This window comes from Penicillium chrysogenum (genome assembly GCF_028827035.1).
Source record: "Penicillium chrysogenum strain IBT 35668 chromosome Unknown utg000005l_segment0_segment0, whole genome shotgun sequence".
NCBI classification, from domain to species: Eukaryota; Fungi; Ascomycota; class Eurotiomycetes; order Eurotiales; family Aspergillaceae; genus Penicillium; species Penicillium chrysogenum.
Window position 1 is genome coordinate 2,643,671 of NW_026622753.1, and position 15,649 is coordinate 2,659,319.

A 15,649-nucleotide genomic window follows, 5' to 3' on the forward strand; every position below is an offset into this window, starting at 1 on the left:
TGCTTCTTATAAGGCCAGGCTCTCCACCTCCTCAATGCTTTTCGGGGCCGTTGTCAGATTCTCAGAACCATCCTTGGTGATGTGGATGTTGTCTTCGATGCGCACTCCTCCCACACTCCAATACCGCTCCAAGACCTCAGTATCGATGTACTTACCGGTCTCGGGAGCCTTTAAAATGGGATCGATGATGAAGCGACAGAAATAAATCTGGTAAATAATAAGAATCGGGCGTTGGGAAAGAGGGTTCTCACGGGGTAGTACTTACACCGGGCTCAACGGTGACCACAGAGCCAGCAGGCAGGTTAGCGCGAACACGCAGGTAGCGAAACATGGTATCCTTGTCCTCATAGTTGGGGTTACCACCGGTATCATGAGTGTCCATTCCCAGGTAATGACCGAGACCATGGGGGAAGAAGGCCACGCTGACCCGCTTCTCGAACAGTTCGTCCTCGGATCCGCGTAGGATACCCAGCTTCAACAAGCCACGGATAGCAATGCGATGTGCCAGCGCGTGTACATCATCCCAGCACACGCCTTCCTTGAGCATCGCAATACATTCCGTCTGCATCTGGAGGACAATCTCGTAAATCTGACGGGTCTCAGGCGCAAACCTTCCATTCAGAGGAATAACACGCGTGATATCGGCGCAGTAAGTTTGGTATTCACCGCCAGCATCGATGAGAACATTATTCTTCCGCTGCTTAGTGACAGGGTCGACCAGGTCGACATCGTTTCTAACATAGTGAAGAGTAGCACCCCCCTCACCTCCGGCAACGATGGGGTGATAGGACTGCTCGCGACATCCATTAGCAATGCAAGCGCCGATAATGGCAGCCTCAATTTGACGCTCGTTAGTCGCGGTCTTGGAGGCATGTATAGCAGCGACGTGCGCTTTGGTCGAGATATCGTTCGCCTTTCGCAAAAGCGCAACCTCGTACGCATCCTTGATGACACGAGTCTCCTCGATGGCAGTCTTCAAGCTGGTAGTGTTTGTTTCAGCGAAGCCCTGGAAGCTTGTTCCCTCTGACACCTGCTCGGCGATTGCAAAAGCAGCAGTTTGTCCATTGTGGCTCGAGGCGATCGACGCCAAAGTCGAATTCACATCGGTTGTGAACAGCACGCGGTCCACATCGTAGAGCTTCGCAGCCTCTTCGGGAGACAGAGGAAGACCAGACCAAATGACCGACTCGGGGTTAATTGGTGGAATGAACAAAGTCAATTCATCTTTGACGGCATCGTATACGACGGCGGCATCGGGCAAAAGACAGCCAGTGAGATAGAAGAAAGGACGACGTTGCCTAGACCAGGGTTAGTGTCAAATCCAGATTTCATAGAAATGCTGCATTACCTAAATGGCATATCCTCGTCGCTATCCTCGATCAATCGAGTTTTTTGAGCCTCAAGGTAGATAACCCCGGCCCCGCCATGGCGGGCCTTAAGAGACTCAGAGACACGAAGAGCATGGGCCTTGGCCGGGTATTTGGCAGCAAGAATGGTATCCACGGTAGTCATATTGAAGGAATAGTAGGGAAAAGAAGAAAGAAAGAAAGGAAGAAAGAGGAAGAGCTGTCGGGTATTCTAATATTTACTAGCAGACGAGGTTACATTGCGGGGCTTAAGAAATTCCGCGGCTACTCCAGGGCTCCTGTTAAAAGGAAAAACACATCCACATGAAGGGTACATCCATCATATTTATTCGGGATTAGTCGGATTAGTCGGATTATTTGGCTTTCAATCTCTCCAGGGCTAGCTCTCTGAAGCAGATACATCTTCAAACTCCATCTCCCATTGATCCACTTCCGCAAACTTTTTGACGGCAGCGCGCAACTCATCGCTCACGCAACGAGTGGCCTCTGTTTCCACAGATTCCGAATCAGAAATGTCGGATTCAGGTGGTGATGACAACGGAGAAGATGATGGTGATGACAGAGTCGTTTCGTTTTCTTTGTTGACACCACTCGTTCGAGAACGTGAATACGTAGCTGGTTCTTTTGACGATTTGTCCTTGGTTTTCTTCTCTTTAATCTTCTTCTGCTTCGGGTTGCGAGTGTTGGCTAACGGTTTGGGTTTGCTTTTCCCTGCCCGTCGCCCGGATGATCTTTGTGATGGGTAGTTCAACTCGTCCTCGTCACCAGATGCAGCGTCGTGCTGGTCATCACTCTCGTCGCTATAGTCATTAATGGCGCGGAGTCTGCGCCGACGGCGCGGTAAAAGCTTGTCTTGCAGGTTTGCTGTCGATAGATGACTCGGGGCCTTGGGCTTTTTCCTCTGAACAGGTCGCGGCGTGGAGTCACTAGGTGTAACGGAACCAGCAGGACTGCTGGCCGGTGGTAACATAGTCTGGCTTAATATTTCTGGGAATCGTTGGGATTGCGGCGTAGCCTCGACTCTCTCAACATCAACCTCCTGATCTTCAAGTTCCTCGCCCTCAGGTACAACCTCCTCATCTTCTGGAAGTTCGTCTCCACTTTCGTCTCCAATATCATGTCGAGAGTCGCCGTGTCGAATCGGGGTCGCAGTTGGAGTATCTTCTACCATATCAACAGGCGACTGTGGTACTTGAATCTCTTGGGTCATGCGCTTGCGCTTGCGTGATCCGCCGGACGAGAGCGGGGATTCGGGTGATGGTGACGGGGATGATTTGTCCGTTGGCTTGATAAGTAGTGATTTTCCCCGAGAGAGATTCAGTGGTGTCGATTCATCATTGGGGCTAAGCCCACCAAGGAAGTCATCATCATCAAGGTCGGAAGAGCCATCGTCGTCGGCTTGCATCATCTGCAGAATGCTTTGCTGTCGCGGCCGCCGCCTAAAGTTGCTCAGAACCGAATTATCGAATCCAGGCGTCCCAGGAACCCGGGAGTTCGTGTCGCCTTTGCGTCCAGCGAATGATAGCGTAGAGGAATAACCGCGCGATCTTGTAGGGGGACGGCTGCCAGTTCCAGGTCGACTACCGGTGCCTGGCCGGTCACCCGTGGGTGAAGATTCAATTGCTTGTTCATGGCTTTTGGTCAAGGGTGTTTGACTGCGTAGGGCCTGTCTCGGATCCAGGGCTCGCTCGGGCTGCACAGGCGATTTCGCGACATTGGGGTCAATTTGTTGTGTTGAGTCTCCTATGGTGTTTTTGGGCTGATTCTTCCCCGCTGTACGACTTCGTTTGGGGGCTGGACGAGGCATGTTTGAACAAGTGTTTTGAACCAACGGGGTGTATGTTATGGAGCCAAAGTGGTTGCGCTACAAATGCGAAAGAAGATTCGACGCGTTTGTTTGGGACGCGTGCACGTGGACCACATGTGACATCAAACTCGATGTCGACAATACAAAGAGCTACGTTGTACCTACATATGTAGGTACCGACATATATTACTCGGTCTATTATTTCGGACATATGCTGCTATATGTATATTTATATATCTACCAGTTTGCTTGTGTTTTATTGCTTTTATCGTCTCGCATTTTCCCCTCCAATCTCACAGTTGCAGGGTTTCTATGTTCAACCTGCCACGGAATCACCCCCGTATCAAGTTAGGCCAATTATCATACAACGAACACATGAAAGACTGGAACGGATCTCTATTAGAGGCCAGCCTTACATTATACATTAATGCCTGTGCCCACAAATTCTCCGGATTATTTCCTAGATATCCCTCTTTTTTGTCTCTACTCATCTTCAAGTATGGTCTGATGCCCGTCATGCCGAACACCCCCTCAGTTTGGAGTGGAATGCAACATTAAATACAACTGCAATCGATCTCAGTCTGGAACAATGACTCTGCCCCCAGAAAACGAGACGGTAGACCCCATAGGGGACTATGCAGTTAGCGACACATCTATCGGCAAGAAAAAGCGCTCGAATACAGAAGCCGCTGAATATCCCAGAAGACGGGCAACAATAGCTGTAAGAGTCTCGAGTCTCTGGCACATTCGATCAAGGCAGATTTGACTTTGATTCAGTGTCAGATATGCCGGTTACGCAAGACCCGATGCAATGGGGCTCGCCCCAAGTGTCAACTCTGCACCGATTTGAATGCGGAATGTGTCTATCGAGAACCCGGTATCAAACTCGACGCGGGCGACAAGCTCATACTAGATCATTTGGCCAGAATTGAGAGCTTGCTGCATTCGAATTTACCAAACCAAGGGCCACAGTTAGCCCTGCCCGCTACTTCCCCGGCCACCAGTAACGATACAACCATCGGTAGCGACGATCCGTCATCGAAAGCATCGTCCAGCGGCTTGCCTGTACATGGGAAATTGTCTGCTGTTGGACTCGGTTCCTGGGTCAACCTCCCTGCCAGTCTAAGCATCTCTACTATGCCCAAGATGCATACCACTCCCGCTCTTCATCTCCTCCAGTGGCCCCTAATTCGGGACTTGGTCTCAGGGGCCTGTGATCCACAGCATCTTCTTCAATTGGAGATGGCCCGCGAACCATTGCGGCTGACTCCAAATTCAGGCTTTGATTTGACAAATGCATCCACGTATGCCCAAGCTTTTTTCAACTATGGGAACGTTTGGTACGCCTGCGTGAACCCTTACACGTGGAATCGATATTATCAATCAGCTCTCGCGCAAGGATTTCAGGAAGGACCCATGAGTTGTCTTGTTCTTCTGGTCTTGGCCCTAGGAAGTGCCAGCCATAGTGGCAGTATCTCGTTTGTGTCGCCAGATCGAGAACCGCCGGGTCTTCCTTATTTTGCCGCTGCATGGAGCTTCTTACCGTCAGTCATGATGCGAAATACTGTGATTGCGGCGCAGTGCATGGTCATGGCCTCTGCCTACCTGTTCTATCTGGTGCGGCCCCTGGAAGCCTGGACCTTGCTGTCCAGCGTGAGCATGAAATTGCAGTTGTTGTTTGGCAGTCCGAATCGAATTCCAAGCCAGTGGAGAGAGCTGAGTGTGCGGGTATACTGGAACACCTTGTTGTTTGAAAGCGACCTTCTTGCAGAATTAGACCTCCCGCATTCTGGCATTGTCAACTTTGAAGAACTCGTGGACCTGCCAGGTGGTTTTGAGGAAGAAGATGAGGACGACGGAGATGAGGAAGACGGGGATCATAATGAGGGCGAAGAACGCCGAATAGCCAGGAAATATCAGGGTTCATCACGCCCGGTGGACTCTCAGTTGGCTGTTCGGCGTGACGAACTGTGGTACTTCCTGGCAGAGATTGCGCTACGAAGACTTCTCAACCGCGTCAGCCACATCATTTATCAGAAAGACAGCACCCACACTCTCGCCTCATTGGGTCCGATTGTCTCAGAGCTCGACTTTCAGCTATCTCAGTGGTACGATAGTCTCCCCCGGCCCGTGCAATTCCCTTTGACTCCAAAGCCCCTTTCCAATCCGGTTCAAACGGTGCTGAGGCTTCGTTACAATGCATGCCGTACCATTATATATCGTCCATATATCTTGGCTGTTTTTGAGAATGAACAGGCTGGAGCGGACCCGGGAGTGAAAGAGTGTTGCCGGCGATGTCTGGATGCTACACTCCGTCAGCTAGAGCATATAACCAGCCACCGAGAAGGCCACCTTCCGTATCTGTGGCAGGGTGCCCTGTCAATGGTATCACAGACGTTGCTGATAATGGGCGCCACAATGTCCCCTACCCTCTCTATCCTGCTCCCTCCCGTTGCACAGATAGATGCGATCATTGCGGGAGTGGTAAACGAGGTAGAGAGGTATGCACACCTAGCACCTAGCCTGAAACTATCAGCCGAGATTATCCGAGACGCAGAGACACGACGACAGATTTGTCTTCGATCGGCCAATATGTGCCTCTGAACTGCACACTTCTGAGAGGATTCGTGTTAGGTCTCAGCTCGCCGTTGAATGGCTGGATGGTTTACCGCTGAAGGTGATGTAGACTTTTGCATATAGGAACATGAACGCAGTATGATTGTAAGTACTAAAAGAATTGGATTCGAGGTGTGTGTAATATGCATTAGAGTGTGTCGTTAGAGCTCGCGCTGAGGCAAGATCACCAAATAAACAGTTTATATGAGCAAGAAACAAACAGCGTTAAGTACATTCCCTTCTCATGACAATTATGTTCTTAAATCATCAAATATCTCACGGGTTAAAATCATGGTATCTCAAAGGACGTGGGGAGATCAAATATGGACATCAGAAATATCAAAACAGATGCAGGAAACCCCCAGGCCTCCTTCGGCTCTGGTTGGGGGGATAAATATCGTATGGCTTCATATACTTCCTAAACCAATACCCACTCGCTACCTCGCTTGATGAACTTGTCGAGCATCAAGCCCACATCAGCCAACGCGAACCGACAAATGTAAAAGCCAAAGAATTCAGCAGCATGTCGTGTGCTGAGCTCCAGACCAACGTGGGTTTTAGACGAATGTTTGAGTCCAGGGTCTTCAACCTGCTGAGCAATTTGTTCTAGTAATGGATTAGAACGGTGTCAAAGCATACAGACGAGAAAAGTCTTACCTAGCACTTGTGCAGCATCGAAAAGCCGCGCCAATGCCCCCATGTAGTTCGCGTTGGGCCCAGAGAATTCAAGCTGGCTAACATCGCGCTTCGCAGGTGTTCCGTGTACAGATGTCATCGGCACAGAATTGAGGAGTAAATTGTCCTTGTTACTTTCTCGAGCACTCGGGACCGGGGTGTTTGTCCCAAGCCCGGAGGTTTTTGCGCGTAATCTTTTCCATGTCAAGTATGACTTGTTTGGCGCAACTTCCGGTTGAACGGGTTCATCCGGCGTGGAAGCAGGCTTAAACAATGGCATTGATGCCTGGACACCGACATCACTGCCCAATTTCTTAGTCAAGGTAACCTGAACTTGGTCGAGTATAGTATCAAACGACTGCATCTCCTCTAGAACCGCATCCGCATCATATGTATCGACCTGCGCCAATTTGAGCAGGGCAGCAGTCAGAAGATCGCAGTTGGAAACTTTCTCTTCGAGGGCCTTTAGTTTGACATTTTTCACGCGCCAGACATCTCGAGGAATAAAGAGCTTCTCTGACAGATAGCCACCGTGAGGATGTGCAAGTGTCTGGTAGAGACATCTCATTAGCCAAAATGGGCGGAGAAGGAAACACTCCGGACATGGCTCTAGAGGAAGCGGGGCATTGGCCACCAACGAATTTGGACGGCCAAGAGCTGTGGGCGAGTGAATGTTGCTACCAAACAGGTTTAATCCGCCGCTTGGTAGTCCATTTTGATTGAAGTTAAAGTTCGCCAGGGTCGGTGTGGGTAAAACAGGGACGCCGCTAGTGGCGCCCCTTTGAGTGTCAGGGGAACGCACCGCTCCACGGGGAGCTTGGGGATTCCGGGCACATATCAGGGATCTGGATCGGAACCGAGGCATTGCGAGCTCGGAAAGGCTTTGTATTTGAGTGGAGTTTGTTCAATCCATCTGGAGCCGAGGGTACTTTGCCCATGGGCCGCGCCGACAGTGGGAGGGGTGGTAGTTCGTTTTCATCATCTTCATGAGTACGAGCTTTGGAAAGATTGACGTGGTCCGTAAAAGAGCCCACCGACGGGTTGCGTTGTGTTGGGTGTAAAGTGGAACGGGCCCCAGGAGCTGAAGGTTCGTCTTTCGGCAACGGTGGCGGGCGGTTTGCCAGTGGGGTTGGGACATTTTCCAAGGCCGATGACGCATTGGAACCAGCGCGAGAGGAACGGGTATTGGTGTCAATTTTAAGCTCGCGAGTCTGACTGGATAGTCTCCGGGCTCGCACTCCTGGACCTGTAGAAGAGGCGAGTGAGCCGATAGAACCAGCACGGTTTGATATCGAGGCTCGTTTTGAAGGAGCCGGAAAGTCGGATGACGCTGGCAGGGGGGCAAAGCAGAAGATGGAGGAGAAGAGGGCATGGTATATGGTTCAGGTCTAAGGGCGCCTAGTGGCAAGACATCATCCTCTTCAAGCGTAGACAGTGCACCGCCAATGCTTGCGGCATTGGACGTTGCTGAGCTTTCCCAAGTCCGCCCAGACATGTTGCTAGAATCCGATTCTCGAGGGAGTGCCGACTTGGACTGAATGCCGAACTCAAAGTCGTCCATCACGTAGCCCTTAGTCATCTCTTCTAGCAAGCGCTCCTCTTCCTCTGCTTCATCGTCCAGATATGCCGAAGTACGGGCAATGGAATTGTGCCCCAAAGCGGTCTGTTCCTGGATCCGGCGCATTTCACGATCACGATTCATTGCCTCTGCTTCCTGTTCTGCCTCGCGCACTCTTTGCTTGGCTAATTGGATGTTCCTGCGAGCATTTGACACCACATCATCGCTTTCCTCTCTGTGCTCCGGCACAGGCTCCAGACCTTCATCATATGCAGCTTCCACGGCCGCATCGAGGGCCGCATCAAACTCAGCTTCCGTGTCATTACTGAGGCGACGGCTTGTCCGGCGACGCAGGTACACCGATGACGCCTTAGAGTTTGCCGAGGAGGGTGACGAAGCACCCGATTCATCAATTGTGTCTAACCATGAAGTGGATTCATTAGTGCCCTCCTGACTGCCCGTTGGCAATGTTATAGGTCGGGGTTGATCTTCCAAGGCAGACGGTTTCAAGGATTGTCGTCGAGGGGGGACCGCTTCTAGAGAAAATCCCTTTGCCTCTTCCAGTGGGATCTGGTGGAACCCAAAGCTGGAATTAGGCGAGTTCTGGTAGCTCTCAATATGGGCCCCATCATTTGTCGAGCGAAGCAATTCTCCATATGACTCTTGGCTGAGGGGCCGGTCTGGAAGAGCTTTGTCGTCGCTCTCCGCGAGAGGGAAGTCCATACGATGAAGTTCCGTGACTCGGAGCATATATGTGTCGCGAATTTCTTGAAGCTTGAGTTTCTCTTCGTCTCCTCCATTGCTACGGACCATGACAAGCTGCAGCAAGTTACAAGCATCGGTATAAGCTTCCATGGCACCCTCAAAATTGGCAGCGTTGTCAAGAAGAACTGCCGTATTTGCTTTCTGAAGTGCCTTTGACAGCATGACCTTTTGGGTCTGTCCATGTTGTATGGCCGCCGGGTCTCCTTCCCCGTCATTTAAGGAAATGGACCCTCCACTGGACCGAGCAACTGGTACATCTGTTTTGATGTTATGTGTTGAGGGCTGAAAAAGATGACTCGAGGCCGCAAATGAGAGATCGAGTTGTTGTGGTGTTGACTCATGGTCGAATATGGCAGACTTCTCCAGCTCCGGCAGATCGAGCATCGGCGACCCATTCAGCCCTTGAGCACGTTGGGGGCTGTGACTCCCCCGTCCACGGTTGTAACCTGACATGGACATTTTCGAGCTCCCTCGACGATGGTGACCGATGTACTCCGAGGGACTTTTGCTAGATGCCGTTGACTGGGACCAGCGATTTAAACTGCCTAGCCCTTCTTTGATAGGACTGGTCGCTCCAAAACCCTCCGGGGACAAGTTTGCCACATTCTCCGTAAGCACACCGAGGCCAGTGGGTGTGACCGCACCTGGCGGCTTTATCATTCGAGTCCGAGAACTAGGCCGGGACGAACGAGAGGAAGGTCGGTTATGGGGCGGTCCAGATGGCGGTTCCGATGCAAAGGGACCCGACGGACGTCTGAGGTAGGATGAATTGGGATCATCATCGATTGCTGTGTGGTGAATCATTTTTGCAAAACGGCGGAATAGCGGTCGATTGGATGTCGGAGATGCAATATATCGAGTGTGTCTGTAGCTGTGTACCTCCCAGGAACTACGCGCCACCGGAAAAGCACAATAGGAGAGAGAAATGGGTATCTGCAACCAGGTCCTGTATGTCTTCGCTCATTCTTCGCAAGTTCGGAGAGTTGATGTAGTCATATGTCTCGTAGAGTATCCTTGGTTTTTGAAAACCCCCTATCCGTCTCAATACATAGCTTCGTAATTGGGAGAGCTCGAGGGTTTCAACACAGTAGGCTAAGAGACATTATTGTCAATTGACCTAGAATGATCAGGAATCATGCACATCGAAGATCAAGGACCAAACTCACAAATAGGATTTCTTTTTTCTTTTTCCCCCGTCAACCACGCAAAATGTGCGTGAAAAGCACAAGAACCTGTTGAATCTGCAGAAGGGCGTCACTTTCGAAGGTCGAGTTCAAGTTCGTCAGGGGCTCTGGGAACTACTTCAGGGGGTTCCCGTGCCGGGCGGTGGACGGCGAAAAAAAGAAACGGGGGACCTCGGAAGGATATAGAAGGATATACGATGAGAGTAAAGGTTCGAGGGAATAAAGAGGATTCTTAATTTTTGGATTTCTGGGATTTGGATTCTCAAGGGAGAAAGAGGAAAAGGGGAGTTCTCCCTAGCGTAGGTCTCTATACAGGGATATAATCAGCTAGGTGATTGCAGTAGAATTAGAGAGATGTTTATATTAGAAGATTCAAAGTGAATACTTTATATAAAAAGTAGATAAATAGATCAATAGATAAATATAAGCATCAATATCAGTATATAACACTTTATATGAATTTGACGCTTAGAGCCGGGGAAATGGGGGAAACAGGAAATGGAAAATGGGAAATGGCTCGATGGGGGAGAAATTTCTCTCCTCCATGAATCCCACCTTAGGTCGTTCCTTGACTCGGAACTTGAACTTCAATTTAGTACGGGCTTCTATCAAGCTGCAATTCACCTCAATTCGAACTATGGCGACTATCAACCCTCCGCGAGATCCGAACACCGTGAGTAACTACAACAATTGGCGTTCCACCCACATCACCGCCAATTTCGATATTCTGTTCGACCAGAAGAAGCTGGTGGGAAATGTCGTCCATCAATTCAAGTCAATCACCGATGGTGAATCCCAGGAGATTATCCTGGATACCAGCCATCTCGACATTGGCGTCGTGAAGGTGGATGGTCAGCCTTCCAAATGGAAGTTTCTCCCCCGCTGGAGCCCTATGGTGTGCCATTGAAGATCTGCCTTGATAAGCCCATCAAGTTGAATGGCACCGTTGAGGTTGATGTATGTTTTTTTTTGCAATTCTCCTCCATGAAGCTCTATCTCACTCGAAAATCTTAGATCGAGGTGGAAACCACCGACAAGTGCACCGCGTTGCAGTGGCTGACGCCTGCGCAAACCTCAAACAAGAAGCATCCATACATGTGTATGTCATTATCTTGAGCTTTTTCTTTTGAGCCCCAGTAGCTGACAAGATCGCCTAGTCTCTCAATGCCAGGCAATTCACGCGCGGTCTATCTTCCCTTGTCAGGACACTCCGGATGTTAAAGCCACCTTTGACTTCAACATCACCTCTCCGCTCCCGGTCATGACCAGCGGTCTGCCGATTCGCAAGTCGTCCATGGAGTCAAAGGCGGATCACCAATTGTATCGATTCCACCAGTCGGTGCCAATACCCAGCTACCTCTTTGCTATCGCTAGCGGGTAAGAATTCCTCCATTCTCGGAAAGGTACTGTTCATTAACGCAGAACTCTACAGTGATGTCGCCGAGGCTCCGATCGGACCCCGGAGTGTCGTTGCGACCAGCCCTGATAAGCTGGAAGAGTGCAAATGGGAGCTCGAGGCTGATACCGAGAACTTCATCACGACAATCGAGGTACGCAGTCTATGTCCTATTCATATTAACTATCAATAGCCGATTCTGACTTCACACAGAAAATCGTTTACTCTTATGCCTGGGGCGAGTACAACGTTTTGATCCTACCGCCCAGTTTCCCGTATGGCGGCATGGAGAACCCGATTTTCACTTTTGCAACTCCGAGTATCATCTCGAAGGTACGTAGTATACTCTGTCCAATGGTTAGATGGACCATAACTAATAGGACTAGGACCGTGAGAACATCGACGTCATTGCACACGAATTGGCTCACAGCTGGAGTGGTAACCTGGTTACCAATGCCTCATGGGAGCATTTCTGGTTGAATGAAGGCTGGACCGTCTACCTTGAAAGAAGGATTTTGGCTGCCATTCACGGCGAAGCCTATCGCCACTTCTCGGCCATCATTGGATGGAAGTCTCTGACTGACGCTGTCGAGCATTTCGGTGACGATCATGAGTTCACTAAACTTATCGTTGATCTGAAGGGCAAGGATCCCGACGACGCATTCTCAAGTGTTCCTTATGAAAAGGGGTTCAACTTCTTGTTCTACCTTGAGAATCTTGTCGGCAAGTCAAAGTTTGACAAGTTCATCCCGCACGTACGCAATCTCTCTTCTCTCGATCGGTTTCTTCTATTGACTTCTTTGTAGTATTTCACAACCTTCAAGTGCAAATCGCTCGACTCCTATGAGTTCAAAGCACTGATTCTGGACTTCTTCCAGTCGGATGCCGAGGCTTCTAAGCTCCTGGATGAACTGGACTGGGACAAATGGTTCTATGCGCCAGGTCTACCACCTAAGCCAAGATTTGACACATCGATGGTGGACGTTGTCTATGAACTTTCCAAGAAATGGCAGTCCCTTCCCGACTCCTCATTCAAGCCTCAGATCAGCGACATCCAGGGCTTGACCGCAAACCAATTGGTTGTCTTCCTGGAACAGATGCTCTTGCTAGAGAAACCTCTCAGCCCCGAAACCTCGAAGTTGATGGGTGATGTCTACGGTTTCACGAAGAGCGAGAATATCGAGGTTTCCAACCTCTACTGCCAGGTTGGCATGAAAGCAGGAGATGACAGCGTCATTGAGCCAACCACCGAGTTGCTGGGCCGCATTGGACGGATGAAGTTTGTCCGACCTCTGTAAGATGCCCTCGTCCTGATCACAGACTCTGTTCTTGACACTGACCCTTTTCTTTTAGGTTCCGCAATCTCCAGAAGATCAATCGCCCTGTCGCCCTCGCAACTTTCGAGAAATACAAGGACTTTTACCATCCTATCTGCCGAGGCATGGTGGAGAAGGACCTGTTTGGCAAGAAAGATAACTAGGCCTTTACCTCCGTGTCATATTTTTTTTTTTTTTTTCAAGTAGGTAGACAGTCAATGCTCACCGATTTGTTTTTGTGTCGTAATCTCCAACAATAAAAATTCATATGCAAAAAGCGTAGGGCAATTAAATATTGTACATGTTTTTATAATCAAATGTAAACCACTCACTTACGCGAAGATATCCCCTCATTTGTTCGCTTGAACAAGTTTCTTGTCCGTCTCCGAGTAGCCGAAGATACCAGCGTTCTTCTGGTCGCCACGCCCAAGAGCGAAAACAAGGTCCACTTCATCCTTCTTTGATAGCTCCGACAAGACTCGGCGCATGTAGGCCACCACCTGCGCAACCTTAGCCCAGTCAATTTCTTCCTTCCCATCCGGTCCGGTCTGACTTCCCTTCCAGAGGTTTCTCCAGACAGCGGCGCCCAGCACCGCATCGCCTTTGCCCAACCCTTCATCATATGCAGCAATGATTCCACGCCACTGAATGAACAGATCCTTCAGGTATTTGTTGCGAATAGTGCGACTACCCAGATCATGATACGCGTCCATGCGGTGTTCTGCTTCATGCGAAAAGTGATCGATCAAGTGGCGTGAATAGGTAGTGACGCTATCGCGATGGGGCAGGGCACGAAGGCGAACCGTCAAGAGGTACATGTGGAGGAAAGTCACCTGGGACCAGGTAGAAAAGGTTGGCAAGAGGCCAAGCTCTTTAGCAACCCCCGAAATTAGCTTGTTATCTTCAAATCAGGTCATAGCCCAAGCCAGAGACCGCTAGGCTTCTCTTACCTTTATACCACCAACCCTCTCCAACACCAAGATCCTCACCAGCTTCTGTTTTCGGGACCTCCGCTCCCTTTTGCGACGCTTGGGGGATCTTGTAATCCGCTTGGCTGGAACAGGCTTCAAAAAGCTTCTGTGTCATGCCATACGCGACATAAGTCTCAGCGGCATTTCCGGGTCTCCGGGAGAAGTTCTTAGCCAAGTCGGAGACCTTGCTTTGCGAATATGATCGAGTGGTGACCGATTTCAATGGCTGCTCCGTAGACGCCCAGGAAGCGGACACCAATGTTATCGGGCTGCGACTAGCAGATCTGGAAAGGCAGAGGTTCTGGGACCCGCAAATCTCGCGCGCCCATAGTGTTGATAATCTCCTAGTTGACATTGCTGAGGATGTGGAATTCGTGAATTGGTCTTTCGTGATTGGTGATCTGGATCTTTTCCGGAGGTTCTGCTAAAAAAGTGTTTGCAATGTTTGTTCCGATTTCGATGGAGGCCTGGAGATGATGAGATTCAGCCCAGCGAATTGAACAACCTAAGCCTCAGACATGCGTATATCCAGGCATATCCTTGCAAGCTACTACTGAATTGGATTGTATTTTCGCACTTCAATGTTCTACGTGAAGCTCCTGCTGTTTATTCAATTGATGGTTTAAGTGCTATCTAACTCAAGCTCTATCCCATTCATGTCCATTTGCATCGTTTGAATACGTCTCATAAATTTGATCATTAAAATGTGGCAGTAAATCTGCAACCCAACTAACCAGGCCTAGCAAAAGACTCATGTGGGCGAAATCCGGGGCATTCCATTCTCAGCTTTCAGGCGTATAGTTAGTCGTCAGGATCGAGTGCTGTATTTCGCCCGTTGAGACGATCAGTTTCTAAATGACGAACAGCCCAATAACATGAGATTCTGTATTCGGGCAATGGTTGGCTATGCCGCGTGGATAACCAGAATATGGAGCGTAGATCTCTCAATCGCCTAGCACCAATCGCTCGGAGCGCTTTTCTACCACAGGGAGAATCTCCGAGAGCCGGTTGGGATCTCTCAAGAAAGCCGGAATATCATCCCTAGTTGCTGCTAACATCTTTGGATGATTCGTCAGATCACACATCAACGTTATCCCATGACAGCACATACCTGTCGAACTTTCTCATATTCACACTCCTTCGAGACATATTCCCGAATAACCTCCCCTGTTGCAAATTCCACATAGATTCGAGTATCTCGGAGTCGGATCAAAACATGGTCAAGCCGCATGAAGAACCTTGTCAATAAGAGCAGTCTTCCTGGCATGACTCTGATCTTGCAAGACAGCATGGTGATCCCATTGTCCGCCAGCTCGTCTTCATAAAGAATAACCTCGTCAAAGAAAAGGATGGGGTCTGGGCGCTTCAATAATTCAATTGGAATCGGCTTCGTCGTTGGTTCGAACGGCCGCGCATTGGGATGGAGGGTGCCCCTGTAGTCGGTACTATATGACCAGTCGAACGGCTTCACGACTTCTTTAATTCCTTCATGGGTTTTCTCTCTGAAAATCAAGCCATTAGCGGCAACGATCGAATAAGCGCAAGTCAGAGGGCCACTAAAATACCTGCTCTTTTGCCATTCTCCCGAGTACGCGACCTGGAGCATGGATTGACCAGTCTTGTCCACCAAGTCCAAGGCATCAAACGCATTGAAATTGATGCCCCAAGTGCCCTTCTCGTGCTCTATTGCAACATAATTATCACCGAAAATCATTTCTGGGGGTGCAATGCCGAGTTTCCGGGTCATTTCCTCGATCGGGTCGGCCTTGAGAATGGGTAGCTTCTGTGTCGAAATTCGAAACCCGTTGATGGTGATCGAGTTGGGTTTCTTTGCCTCCGGGGAGACCGTGGCACATGTTGTTGCCATGGCTAGAGCTTGACAAGAAGCAGGGAGAGATCAAACTAGGGATCTCCAGGGCGATGTATAAATGTTTGCGATTGGAGCTGATAGCGATAACCCCGCGGACGGAGAAAGAGGCGGTCCGACCCTGCAG

At 49.9% G+C, this 15,649-nt stretch overlaps 7 protein-coding genes across 7 annotated transcripts; 2 read left to right on the forward strand and 5 right to left on the reverse strand.

Moving 5' to 3' along the window:
* Positions 1–6: 6 nt before the first annotated feature.
* N7489_009413 (aminopeptidase P family protein) lies at positions 7–1,512 on the reverse strand (the record flags this gene model as incomplete). Its single annotated transcript, XM_056715163.1, has 3 exons — positions 7–207; positions 266–1,298; positions 1,349–1,512. The coding sequence occupies 3 exons, from the start codon at positions 1,510–1,512 to the stop codon at positions 7–9; spliced, it is 1,398 nt and encodes a 465-aa protein (XP_056562785.1).
* Positions 1,513–1,746: 234 nt separating this feature from the next.
* Positions 1,747–3,174, reverse strand: N7489_009414 (uncharacterized protein; the record flags this gene model as incomplete). The annotated part of the gene is made up of 1 exon (XM_056715164.1): positions 1,747–3,174. The coding sequence occupies one exon, from the start codon at positions 3,172–3,174 to the stop codon at positions 1,747–1,749; it is 1,428 nt and encodes a 475-aa protein (XP_056562786.1).
* A 589-nt stretch (positions 3,175–3,763) lies between these two features.
* N7489_009415 (Zn(II)2Cys6 transcription factor) lies at positions 3,764–5,778 on the forward strand (the record flags this gene model as incomplete). Its single annotated transcript, XM_056715165.1, has 2 exons — positions 3,764–3,895; positions 3,952–5,778. 2 exons carry the CDS (start codon positions 3,764–3,766, stop codon positions 5,776–5,778), a joined length of 1,959 nt encoding a protein of 652 aa, XP_056562787.1.
* A 430-nt stretch (positions 5,779–6,208) lies between these two features.
* N7489_009416 (uncharacterized protein) lies at positions 6,209–9,592 on the reverse strand (the record flags this gene model as incomplete). The annotated part of the gene is made up of 4 exons (XM_056715166.1): positions 6,209–6,396; positions 6,448–7,244; positions 7,300–7,680; positions 7,704–9,592. 4 exons carry the CDS (start codon positions 9,590–9,592, stop codon positions 6,209–6,211), a joined length of 3,255 nt encoding a protein of 1,084 aa, XP_056562788.1.
* Positions 9,593–10,609: 1,017 nt separating this feature from the next.
* N7489_009417 (bifunctional aminopeptidase/epoxide hydrolase) lies at positions 10,610–12,848 on the forward strand (the record flags this gene model as incomplete). The annotated part of the gene is made up of 9 exons (XM_056715167.1): positions 10,610–10,867; positions 10,906–10,929; positions 10,987–11,071; positions 11,130–11,349; positions 11,405–11,522; positions 11,582–11,701; positions 11,755–12,123; positions 12,175–12,662; positions 12,722–12,848. 9 exons carry the CDS (start codon positions 10,610–10,612, stop codon positions 12,846–12,848), a joined length of 1,809 nt encoding a protein of 602 aa, XP_056562789.1.
* A 186-nt stretch (positions 12,849–13,034) lies between these two features.
* Positions 13,035–14,010, reverse strand: N7489_009418 (uncharacterized protein; the record flags this gene model as incomplete). Its single annotated transcript, XM_056715168.1, has 2 exons — positions 13,035–13,585; positions 13,635–14,010. 2 exons carry the CDS (start codon positions 14,008–14,010, stop codon positions 13,035–13,037), a joined length of 927 nt encoding a protein of 308 aa, XP_056562790.1.
* Positions 14,011–14,599: 589 nt separating this feature from the next.
* On the reverse strand, positions 14,600–15,522 carry N7489_009419 (TIP41 family protein; the record flags this gene model as incomplete). Its single annotated transcript, XM_056715169.1, has 3 exons — positions 14,600–14,713; positions 14,767–15,157; positions 15,221–15,522. 3 exons carry the CDS (start codon positions 15,520–15,522, stop codon positions 14,600–14,602), a joined length of 807 nt encoding a protein of 268 aa, XP_056562791.1.
* Between the last annotated feature and the right edge of the window lie 127 nt (positions 15,523–15,649).